Here is a 12,342-nt window from a genome sequence, read left to right as displayed (position 1 = left end):
AGGCTGGACTACTGTAATTCGCTCTATGCGGGGCTGCCCTTGAAGCTGTCCCAGAAACTCCAGCGGGTGCAGAATGCTGCAGCGAGGCTCCTCACGGGGTCTCTGCCATGGGAGCATATTCACCCAGTGCTTTTCAAGCTGCACTGGCTCCCAGTGGAGTACAGGGTCAGATTTAAGGTGCTGCTTTTGACCTTTAAAGACCTTCACGGCCTAGGACCCTCGTACCTACGGGACCGCCTCTCCCGGTATGCCCCACGGAGAGCCTCAAGGTTCATAAATAGCAACACCCTAGAGGTCCTGGGCCCTAAGGAAGTCAGATTAGCCTCAACCAGAGCCAGGGCCTTTTCAACACTGGCTCCAGCCTGGTGGAACGCTCTGCCTCATGAGACCAGGGCCCTGCAGGATCTGATTTCTTTCCGCAGGGCCTGTAAGACAGAGTTGTTCCGCCTGGCCTTTGGCTTGGAGCCCATTTGATTCCCTCCCTCTCTTTTTTTCTTTTTCTTTCTTTTCCTTCTCCTCCTGCGATGAGGCTACATTTTAATATTTTAATGTTCCATTATTTTAATGCTGTATTTTATTTTTGTTTTTAAGTTGTAATCATTCTTCTTGTTTTTATTATTGTTTGTAAGCCGCTCTGAGCCCGGCCTTGGCTGGTGAGGGCGGGGTATAAATAAAAAATTATTATTATTATTATTATTATTATTATTATTATTATTATAAACTGCTTTGATTTTTTTTTAAAAATCAAGCAGTGTATAAATTTACGAAATAATAATAAAAAACTTCCGCTCCCAAATTTTATGCAGACAGTATTTGCCCGGAAGGAAGATCCACTGAATTCAACGGTGTTTTACCACCAAAGAGGACTGCAGAACACATGAAAAGCTTGGAAATAAACGGAGAGGAAGCGCACTATATCATTTATGAAATATACGTAAATATATATATACATAATATAAATATATTAATTTGTATACATATACATATATACATATACACACACACACACATATATATATAATGCTATCGTAAGTTCCAAGGGGGGGCGAGGAAAGAGGCGTGTCTTCTCCTCCTCCGCCCCTCCCTTTCTGGCGCAAACCCGCGCAGGCGCACTTCCGCGCCCGTCAGTACCTGAGGGCAGCTCCCGCCTCCTCCGACGCCAACGGTCGCCAGTCGCTTCTTCTTAGCGGAGCTGCCGTTCCCCGGGCTGGAGGGTCGCTTCTTGCCGCGCGGGGCGGCGGCTCCTGCCCCTGGCCCAGGAGGGGCGGCCGGAGAGGGCGCAGGGGGCGTCGGGGCGGCCGGCGGGGAGGAAGCGGCAGCGGGCGCCGGAGCCGCCATTCCGGCGAGCGCCTCCCTCCTCAGGATGAGCTTCCTCTCCCCCTCCCTCCGCGGTTCGCCGTTGGCGCATGCGCGCCGCGGCCGAGGGCGCCGCCTGGTTGGTTCACCGTTGGGCGCGTGAAAGCGCGGCGGGATCGACGGAGAAAAGCGCGCTTCCTCACAGGAACCGGCATTCAGAGAGGCTGCTCTGCCTCCGCAAGCAGTGGTGTTATTTTATTTATTTATTGACTACATTTCTTCATCCGAGAATCGCAGGGTGGTTTGCAGCATAAAAACAAACACACACACACACACACACACACACATATATATATATATATATATATACACACACACACACACACACACGTATATACAGGGCCGGATTTAGATTTGATGAGGCCCTCAGCTACTGAAGGTAATTGGGCCTTTATATGTCCAGCTGTCCTTTGTCCACAACAAATTGTCACGGTTTTTTTTGTGTTGAATATGTGCTATATAGTCCTTTCTGGACCTAATAGGTATCTAAAGCCATTTGCACATAACAAAATATGTGTTTTATCAAAGTAATTGTTGAACTGAAATACAATTAAGAAGATAGTCGAAACAGAAAAAAAATCTTTCCAGTAGCACCTTAGAGACCAACTAAGTTTGTTATTGGTATGAGCTTTCGTGTGCATGCACACTTCTTCGGATACCAAGGTGCTACTGGAAGGAGTTTTTTTATTTTGTTTTGACTACAGCAGACCAACACTGCTACCTACCTGCGTCTATATTAATACAGTGGTAGCTCGGGTGAAGAGCTTAATTCGTTCTGGACGTCCGTTCTTAACCTGAAACTGTTCTTAACCTGAAGCACCACTTTAGCTAATGGGGCCTCCCTCTTCTGCCGCACTGCCAGAGCATGATTTCTGTTCTCATCCTGAAGCAAAGTTCTTAACCTGAGGTACTATTTCTGGGTTAGCGGAGTCTGTAACCTGAGGCGTATGTAACCTGAAGCATCTGTAACCCGAGGTACCACTTTAGTGAAATACAATTAAGAAGAAGTATATTAATAGTGAAATAATTATTAAGTTCTAACTTAAAGTGATTTTTTTATTCATAACTTAATAATACGAACACATTGGCGTTTGGCAATAACAAAAGTTCCTTTAGAAACACAATTTACAAAGACTCATAATCTACTCTCTAGAAACTTGCTGTAACATGAAATATATATACAGTGGTACCTCGGGTTGCATGTTGTTTAGTTGTGTCCGACTCTTCGTGACCCCATGGACCAGAGCACGCCAGGCACTCCTGTCTTCTACTGCCTCCCACAGTTTGGTCAGACTTATGCTGGTAGATTCAAGAACACTGTCCAACCATCTCGTCCTCTGTCGTCCCCTTCTCCTTGTGCCCTCCATCTTTCCCAACATCAGGGTCTTTTCCAGGGAGTCTTCTCTTCTCATGAGGTGGCCAGAGTATTGGAGCCTCAACTTCACGATCTGTCCTTCCAGTGAGCACTCAGGGCTGATTTCCTTAAGAATGGATCGGTTTGATCTTCTTGCAATCCATGGGACTCTCAAGAGTCTCCTCCAGCACCATAATTCAAAAGCATCAATTGTTTGGCGATCAGCCTTCTTGATGGTCCAGCTCTCACTTCCATACATCACTACTGGGGAAACCATGGCTTTAACTATACGGACCTTTGTTGGCAAGGTGATGTCTCTGCTTTTTAAGATGTTGTCTAGGTTTGCCATCGCCTTTCTGCCAAGGAGCAGGCGTCTTTTAATTTCGCGACTGCTGTCTCCATTTGCAGTTATCATGGAGCCCAAAAAAGTAAAATCTCTCACTGCCTCCATTTCTTCCCCTTCTGTTTGCCAGGAGGTGATGGGACCAGTGGCCATGATCTTCGTTTCTTTGATGTTGAGCTTCAGACCATATTTTGCGCTCTCCTCTTTCACCCTCATTAAAAGGTTCTTTAATTCCTCCTCACTTTCTGCCATCAAGGCTGTGTCATCTGCATATCTGAGGTTGTTGATATTTCTTCCGGCGATCCGGTTTGGGATTCATCCAGCCCAGCCTTTCGCATTCAGTATGTAACCTAGGGTTACATAGTGAATAATAAATAATAAAATGCTTACTATATTTTACATGCGGACTTCAAAAATAGAAACACTTAAGTTCTCAGCTTTATGGATCATCAAGCCAACTCCCTAGAGTCCTGACATTTTGTGGCTTAATCCTCCCCCCACACTCATTGTATCACTGCAATTCTATGTCTACTCAGGAGCAAGCCCTATACAGTAGAGTGCAGATGGTCTTACTACCAGGTAAGTGCATGTAGGATTTCAGCCATAGACACTTCAGTTGGTTAGCAAAGCGCATAGAGAGACTCCTGTGATTTGCATTTATTCTCTATATTGCTGCAAGCACTGAATTACTTTGGTTCAAATATGACAGTATCTTTAAAAACAAGTATTTGGAGTGTTTTTACAGAGTAAGTTACAGAAGACTAATAAAAATGCTTTTTAGTCTTACTAGAAAATTGACATCCGATCTCTCATTAAATGCAGTCTTTCAGCTGTTAGCTTTCAAAGTACCACCCTCTGGGCTGTTGGTATAAAAAAATAAAAAAGCATTACCTAGTAGAAACTATGCTGTATTTTGACTGTATTTTTAACATTGCCAACACTATTAAAATTGTAAAATAAAGAGAATGGAGAGAAACCCCTAAACAGGCAGATACCCCAGGCCTATACACTGAGCTTTGGGTTTGCTGATCGGAAGGTCGGTAGTTCGAATCCCCACAACAGGGTGAGCTCCCATTGCTTGGTCCCAGCTCCTGCCCACCTAGCAGTTTGAAAGCATGTGAAAGTGCAAGTAGATAAATAGGTACCGCTCCGGCGGGAAGGTAAAGGGTGCTTCCATTCGCTGCTCTGTTTTCAGTGTTTTGTTGCACCAGAAGTGCCTTAGTCATGCTGGCCACATGACCCAGAAAAACTGTCTGCAGACAAACGTCAGCTCCCTTTGCCAGTAAAGCAAGATGAGCGCCGCAACCCAAGAGTTGTTCACGACTGGACTTAACTGTCAGGGGTCCTTTACCTTTTAACACCAGGCCTATGGCCTATCTCCTGTGTAGTTTAAGTAGCATCCTAACTGTTCCTGCAGGATTCTGTGAGGCAGTGTAAGCTTTCATTTTCTTGACTTCTGTGGAATTAATTTAGTAATATTTGCATTTATGATGTTGCTAGTTTCACTAATCTCTGTAGGTAGGATAAGTGAATGATAGGAGTTAGGAATGGTTCACCTCATTCCCCACCTCAGTATGCCCATTCCCGGCCCTTGGCATGCTTCTTTTTGTCTTTTACACTGGCTTAACATCCATTGGCACAACCCCGTTGTTCCCAAATCCCACCCCACCCCCAGGACTACGCAAAAATTGCTGAGGGCCTTATTCGATCATTTAATGATTTTTCTGCCTACTGTAGCAATTGTAATGTGCTGTGCTATATGCTGTATGTTTTTAAATTGTGTTTTTATTGCTTTCCTTATTTATTGTGTGTTACAGTAAGACAGTACAATAAAATACAATATGACATAAAAGTGATGGGGTTAGGATTGCACCTTTGGTTTTTTAGGCTGTACAGTGGTACCTCAGGTTAAGTACTTAATTTGTTCTGCAGGTCCGTTGTTAACCTGAAACTGTGCTTAACCTGAAGCACCACTTTAGCTAATGGGGCCTCCTGCTGCTGCTGCGCCGCCGGAGCATGATTTCTGTTCTCATCCTGAAGCAAAGTTCTTAGCCTGAGGTACTATTTCTGGGTTGCGGAGTCTGTAACCTGAAGCGTATGTAACCTGAGGTACCACTGTATAAATATTTGACAATGATTTTATTTTTCTACTGTCCAATAACATTTGGATGGCTTTTGTTTGCTGTTAGAAGTATCTGAAAAGTGACCGTCTGATTTTAAAAGCTCCAAGAACAATAAGCCCCAGTAAATGTCAGGCTGGAGTACAAATAAAACCCATATGGAGCCTGAAGTGCTTCTCGTATGTAGTAAAATACATCATTTGTCTTTTTATAGCACTTTTAAGTTCACAGTCTTTATATTTGTACTTCTCATGTATGTAAGAAATAAGCCTAGCAATGATTTTGAGCCAACTATGATAAAAGTTATTATACCCCAAAACTGTTTCGTTTCATTTCCTCTCCATCTCCACCCTCTCCCAAGCTTTCAACTAGGGAGATAAAACCCATTCCCCTCAACAGACTCACTATGCAGGGATTTGAGCTGAGAATCCAACAAACTTGGCACAATTCCGTGGAAAATTACTGTATAATCAATAAATAATAATAATAAATCCCTTAAAAGAACAATAATGTCCCTCAAACAACAATTTGAAACAAGGGCAAATTCTAGCAGGACTACATACCATTTGACTATTCGCCTTATTAGGTATCAAATTACAGTAATATATTCTTTTGGTGACTTTCACCAGTGTTGTTGTGGGTTCAACTGGCTATATAAAAGTAAGTTCTGAGTGATAATGATCTTTTTGTTTGCTATCAGCAACTGCAGGTGTTCTGAAGTAGTTTGCAAGCTTTTGAAGATGCTCTGAGCACAATGGAACTACCATGTTCATATTAAAATATGTAATAATTTCACAACTGTCAGACTGAATTTTAGTCAGCTCCATGTAGTTTAATTTAGGTGCTCTATGCAAAAGAAACACTGTTAATCTGTGGTGACATCCTGTCTCTCCCAATTAATGGGGTTCAAAACAGGGTTCCTGACTGGGTGCAAGATCCTGGAAGGTCTTTCTTGTGACCTCGCCTGATTCCAGAAGGTATTGAGGACTACTAGCAACAAGAAGGATTCAGCCTGAGCAATCATGTCAGATTGTTGGAAAGTAGTTTAACATTCCTACCAGTAATTTAAGGAACAATTATGACTCCAAAAGGACATTTGAGGAAGGTATTTTAATATTAAATCTTGCAGTGCTCACATTACAGAGTCATCAATGTATATTCCAAAGGACACTTCAATAGGCATTTGGTGTGATTGTAGTGTAGATCCCTTTCCAAGGTTTTTCTGTTGCTGTGGTTAGGGCGGTGCTGTAGCACGGGAGAACAGGGGTGGTGGTGGCCCTGGGTGCAAAATTCTGAGGGGGCACAACTAGGTACTGGCTTCTGCAGGGATCCCTGTACTGACCTGGTGAAGACGGCAGAGCAGCCCAGGTCCACAGCGTGCGGGCACAGATGGAGGGAGGTGGGCAAGGGGTGACCCCAGCACATCCTGGCCCAGCATGGGGATTTGCCCACCAAGGGCCATGTCGGCTGGCTGAGCTCCCCGCTGCATTGGCTGGCAGGCAGCACAGTGCGACCCCACCTGGCTTGGGGGGGGGCAGGGTGCTTTGACGGTGTCAGTGATTTGCTCTCCCAGGGCCGTCTTAAGCACATCTGGTGCCGTGGTGCAGAGATCCCTCTGGCACACTGCTTTCCCAGAGTTGTCAACCTTTATTTAGGGCTAGAGGGGTGTTATGTACTGAGTTAAATAGGATCCAAACTGCAGCAGTCTGATTGGTCCTAGAACAATAGGATCCAAAAGGCAGCAGTCTGATTGGTCCTAGAACAATAGGATTCAGAATGCAGCAGTCTGATTGGTCTTAGAACAATGCAGCAGTATGATTGGTTGGCAGGAACCACCCAATCATGCTCCAGATAGAAGTGAATCCACAACCTGATTGGCTTATAGTAGAATTCCAGAATTAGCCAATCATGTGCAGCCCATTGTGTAAATAATGTATATAAAGCAGATACCTTGAGGGGACTTTCATTCATTCCTCCTCACCACTATGAGCTGAATAAAGAGCATGAAATCACTTTGCGACTCTGAGTATATTTCACTGGCGACAAGGATGGGATCCCGCTGAGCTGACTGCCACACACAGCACCGCAGCACCACCACCTGCCGCACCGCTGCCTCGCACCGTGTATCCAGGCTTCAGCTCCGGGACACAAGGAACTCAGAATGGCAACCGACAGCAGCTTCTCGCCGTTCAACCCAGCATCTGGAGACTGGGAAGCGTATGCCTCCCGTTTCACCTTCCTCCTAGAAGCCAAAGGGGTCACCGATGCAGAAGACGCCAAGAAGAGGGCAATATTCTTCAGCGTCTGCGGAGAGGAGACGTTTGAAATTGCCCGGGCTCTCCTTGCACATGAAGACGTCGTTGCTGTTCCATACAAAACAATAATGGAACAGCTGAAGGGGCACTTTTCACGACAGCCCTCAGTGGTGGCTCTTCGAAATGCCTTCTACGCAAAGCGGCAAGCCCCTGGGGAAACCATAACTGGGTTTGTGACCTCTCTCCGCCAAGCTGCCCGGTTCTGCAACTTCTCAGAGCTGGAGAACATGCTTCGTGACCGCCTCATCGGTGGCCTGAAGGATCAGAAGCTGCAACGACGCCTCTACGCTAAGAAGAACGTAACGTTCCAGGTCGCTCTGGAGGAGGCCCTGGCAACGGAAGCTGCCAAGAGGTCGACGTAAGAGGCACGGCTGAGCCAGCCGTCCCAACAGAGGGTCCTCCACGAAGACCTCACCGACGACTCAGGATCCGACAGGGAGGAGGAGCACCGAGTACAGCAGCGCACTCAAGCAGCCCACACACCACAGCTGCCTCGATGAGAAGGAGGGAACTGCGCAAGCTGTGGAGAAAGTCACGAGAGGAGGACCTGCGGTTTCCGCAACGCAGAGTGCAGGCAGTGCAGAAAATTGGGACACATCGCCCGGGTGTGTCGGGCTCGGCCCACCCGACACCAGGCATCAGATGACCAATCCAAGAGCCCCAGATCCCGGGGCCCAACGCACTAAGGCCACTCGACGGAGCTCACGGACTTCCAGGTATACCAGTTGCCCCACCCCAACGTAGAGAAAATTTATGTAGAGGTACAGATAGAGGGGGCCCCATGCCGCATGGAGCTTGACAATCTCGGCAAGGACCTTAAGGAAACTGTGTCCTACTGGGGGTCCCAAACTCAGGCCGGCCCCATTCACCCTCCGGGACTTCCAGAAGCGTAAGGTTCCCACAATGGGGGTGGGGACCTTCAGGGTGCAATACCAAGGGCGGACGCGGCAACTGGACTTGCTTGTGGTCAAGGGCCCCTACATTAGCTTACTGGGATTGGCATGGTTTGGACCACTGGGGCTAGCCATCACCGGGGTGAACCACATGAGCTTACAAGTGGACGTGGACGCCATATGCAAGGAATTTCCAGGGGTTTTCGATGGGAAATTGGGACAGTATACGGGCCCCCCCATTGCTCTACAGCTTGACCCCGCAGTACGACCGGTCAGGCTCAAGGCCCGCTGGGTTCCGTTCGCCCTGAAACCCCGTATAGATGAGGAATTGGACCGACTCGTGGAGCAAGGAGTGCTGGAGCCGGTGCCTAATGCCCCCTGGGAAACCCCAATTGTCACACCCGTCAAGCCTAATGGTTCGGGCCGCATCTGCGCAGACTACAAATGTACCGTAAACAAGGCCCTCACGGCCCATGCATACCCAGTGCCAGTGGTCAGCCATGTCCTTGCCACCCTGGCTGGGTCGAAAATTTTTGGCAAGCTGGACTTGGCCCAAGCATATCAACAGCTGCCAGTAGATGAGGCAACAGCAGAGGCACAAACGATTGTGACGCACAGAGGAGCGTTCAGGGTAAAGCGGCTGCAATTCAGGGTCAGCGTGGCACCAGGCATATTCCAGAATCTAATGGACTCTCTCCTTAAAGGGATTCCTGGGGTCACCCCCTTCTTCAATGATGTGTTGATTGCCGGGCCCACACCAGAGGAGTTTGAGGACCGCCTCCGCACCGTTCTGCACCGTTTCCAGACGGCGGGTCTCAAGGTGAAGCGGGAAAAATGTCTACTAGGAGTGCCTCAGGTGGACTTTCTGGGATTTATGGTGGACGCAGAAGGGGTCCACCCGACTGGGGACAAGGTACGGGCCATCTGTGATGCCCCAGCGCCCAAGAACAAGACTGAACTTCAGGCCTTCTTGGGACTATTGAACTTTTACCATTCCTTCCTTCCCCACAAGGCAGCGGTAGCGGAGCCCCTACACAGACTCCTGGACAAGCGGGCCCCTTGGGTGTGGGGCCAGCGCCAGGAGGCCGCATTCCAGGCAGTCAAGGACTTGTTTGTCTCAAACTCGGTCTTGGCACACTTTGACGAGAGGCTGCCGGTGGTGCTAGCATGCGACGCCTCACCCTATGGCATTGGCGCTGTCCTGGGACACCAACTCCCGGATGGAAGAGAGGTACCGGTGGCATACTTTTCCCAGACACTCAACGAAACCGAGTGGAACTACTCGCAAATCGACAAGGAGGGTCTGGCAATCGTGAAGGGAGTAAAAAAATTCCATGATTTTTTGTACGGGCGGCCCTTTACCGTGGTGACTGACCACAAACCGTTGCTTGCCTTGTTTGCCCCTGAAAAGCAGACCCCCCAAGTGCTGTCTCCTCGCGTCCTCAGGTGGTCAATTTTCCTTGCCAGCTACCAGTATGCACTGATTCACCGCCCTGGGAAGGCGATGGGCCATGCAGACGCCCTCAGCAGGCTACCACTACCGGAAACAGGCCCCGACCCAGCACCTGCACAAGAGGTTATGAGCCTGGAGCTGCTTCCCGACCGCCCCATTCAGGCACAAGAAGTTGCACACCATTCCAAGAAAGATAGGGTCATCTCCCAAGTCCTGGACTGGGTGTGGAAGGGATGGCCCAGCAGCAGCCCCGGGCCAGAATTTGCCAGCTACACAACCCGCAAACATGAACTCTCAGCCCACAAGGGGTGCCTGTTATGGGGAAGCAGGGTCGTTGTTCCCCAGCCCCTCCGCAAAAGGGTTCTCACAGCCCTACACGAGACACACCCAGGGGTAGTAAGAATGAAAGCCCTTGCCAGGAGTTATGTGTGGTGGCCGGGGATCGATGGAGAGATAGAGGCCTGGGTCAAACACTGCCAGGCCTGCCAAGAATCCCGCCCAGATCCCCCAAGGGCCCCAGTCCAGTCCTGGGAGTCCGCCCGAGCACCATGGTCACGCCTGCATGTGGACTTCGCTGGCCCCTTTCAGGGGAAAACATTCTTCATAGTGGTGGACTCCTACACCAAATGGCTGGAAGTCGCACTGGTACCGTCCACTTCTACGTCCGCAGCCATCCGGGTACTACGCAGGCTGTTTGCAACCCACGGGCTCCCTGACACTCTCGTCTCTGACAATGGGACTGCATTTACGTCAGGAGAATTCCAAACCTTCACAGCGCAGAACGCCATCCGCCACATCCGTTCGGCGCCATTCCACCCGGCCACCAATGGCCAAGCAGAACGCATGGTGCGGACCACCAAGGACACCCTTTGCCGCTTGACGCAAGGGGATTGGGAGTACTGCCTTGCCACATTCCTTCTAGCACAGCACAGCACCCCCAGCTCAACGACTGACCGGAGCCCTGCTGAACTACTAATGGGTCGGCGCCTTGCAATCAGATTGGACCGCCTTCACCCCGATAGAGCTCAGGATGAGGTAGGGGTGGGGGAAGGCAGGAACCCCTGGACCTTTGAGGCCCAGGACCCAGTGTACGCAAAGAATTTTGGGGCAGGCCCTGCATGGGTACCCGCCACAGTCACCAGGGTCACTGGCCCCGTGTCGTACGAGGTGCTAACAGATGAGGGGCAATGCTGGCGCCGCCACTGCGACCAGATACGGCGACGATTCCCGGGAGAAAAGCAGGAGGAGGAAAGGTCAGAGGAGTCCCAAGGGAACAGTGGGGCAGTGAGGCCCATAGAGCAGCAGGGGCAAGCAGGAGAGGCAGAATCAGTAAATACAGAGAGGACGCGTGTGGCCGAAAGGACACCGGAACCAGAACCACGACTGAGCGAGCCGGTTGCGCCAGACCAAACAGCCCCATCACAGCCAGCATCCTTGGAACACGAGCCAGAACCTGAACCCCGGACCAGGGAACGCCCCAGGCCGCGACGCACACGTAGGCCGCCGGCGTACCTTGAGGACTATGAATGCGACCTCCCGGGCAGGACTGGAACTTAGAGGGGAGGGGTGTTATGTACTGAGTTAAATAGGATCCAAACTGCAGCAGTCTGATTGGTCCTAGAACAATAGGATCCAAAAGGCAGCAGTCTGATTGGTCCTAGAACAATAGGATTCAGAATGCAGCAGTCTGATTGGTCTTAGAACAATGCAGCAGTATGATTGGTTGGCAGGAACCACCCAATCATGCTCCAGATAGAAGTGAATCCACAACCTGATTGGCTTATAGTAGAATTCCAGAATTAGCCAATCATGTGCAGCCCATTGTGTAAATAATGTATATAAAGCAGATACCTTGAGGGGACTTTCATTCATTCCTCCTCACCACTATGAGCTGAATAAAGAGCATGAAATCACTTTGCAACTCTGAGTATATTTCAAGGGGGCAGGCAGCGCTGGAGGGCGGCTCCTCTGGCGGGGAAGAGGTGGAGACTGGACGCAGCACCTCCCGGCTCAGCTGGCTGCTTTTTGCCGCAGTGGCCATGGCAGGCAGCACACTGAGTGAGCAGGCCTGCGCTGAGCGAGCAGGCCTGCGCTGAGCGAGCGAGGGTGCGTGCGCTGCTCCTGCAGAGCATCGGCTCGGTTTTAGCCTTCTGGCACCCCGCAGAATTCGGCGCTTGCAGGCACCCTTGCTCACTCAGTGCGCTCGTTTGGTGTTCCCCGGACTCTTGCCTGGCGCCCTCCAGAATTTGGTGCCCTGGCAGCCCGCGCCACTAGCCTCTATGGGTAAGACAGGCCTGTGCTCTCCCCAGACACTGGCAACCCATGCTACACACTGAGTTAGGGTGGGTGATTTGTATGTGATTTTATGCAATTTTGAAATTCATTCTAGTAATTCAAGGGTAGAGGCATGGAAGGTGCCTCTTGAGGTACAGGCACTGAAGAGCTTTAAGAAGAAATTGAAAAGACAGGTTTCAAGGCTTCCTTCCTGCTTGACTTTGAGTGCAACAC

At 49.5% G+C, this 12,342-nt stretch overlaps 3 protein-coding genes across 5 annotated transcripts in view; 1 reads left to right on the top strand and 2 right to left on the bottom strand.

The window, feature by feature from the left end:
- INO80C (INO80 complex subunit C) overlaps positions 1–1,393 on the bottom strand; it is a 29,952-nt gene extending 28,559 nt beyond the window's left edge. Inside the window, exon 1 of one of the 3 annotated variants that reach the window (XR_014557499.1) lies at positions 1,132–1,393. Coding sequence is in view for 2 of the 3 variants with exons in the window: in XM_083709950.1 (XP_083566076.1) it covers positions 1,132–1,338 (207 nt within the window). In the remaining variant the exon portion in view is untranslated. The remainder of the gene's footprint in view (positions 1–1,131) is intronic. The other 2 variants (XM_083709950.1, XM_083709951.1) reach the window with 2 other exon arrangements.
- The window catches only part of COBL (cordon-bleu WH2 repeat protein), a 1,088,462-nt gene that overhangs the window by 417,765 nt on the left and 658,355 nt on the right, over positions 1–12,342 (top strand). The gene's annotated exons all lie outside the window — the stretch shown is intronic.
- LOC310830149 (uncharacterized protein) overlaps positions 1–12,342 on the bottom strand; it is a 318,853-nt gene that overhangs the window by 77,057 nt on the left and 229,454 nt on the right. The gene's annotated exons all lie outside the window — the stretch shown is intronic.

Source organism: Podarcis gaigeae, assembly GCF_964106915.1.
Source record: "Podarcis gaigeae genome assembly, chromosome: 13".
Classification (NCBI taxonomy): domain Eukaryota; kingdom Metazoa; phylum Chordata; class Lepidosauria; order Squamata; family Lacertidae; genus Podarcis; species Podarcis gaigeae.
The sequence above is the reverse complement of the archived record's forward strand: the minus strand, read 5'-3'. Positions and strand labels throughout refer to the sequence as shown.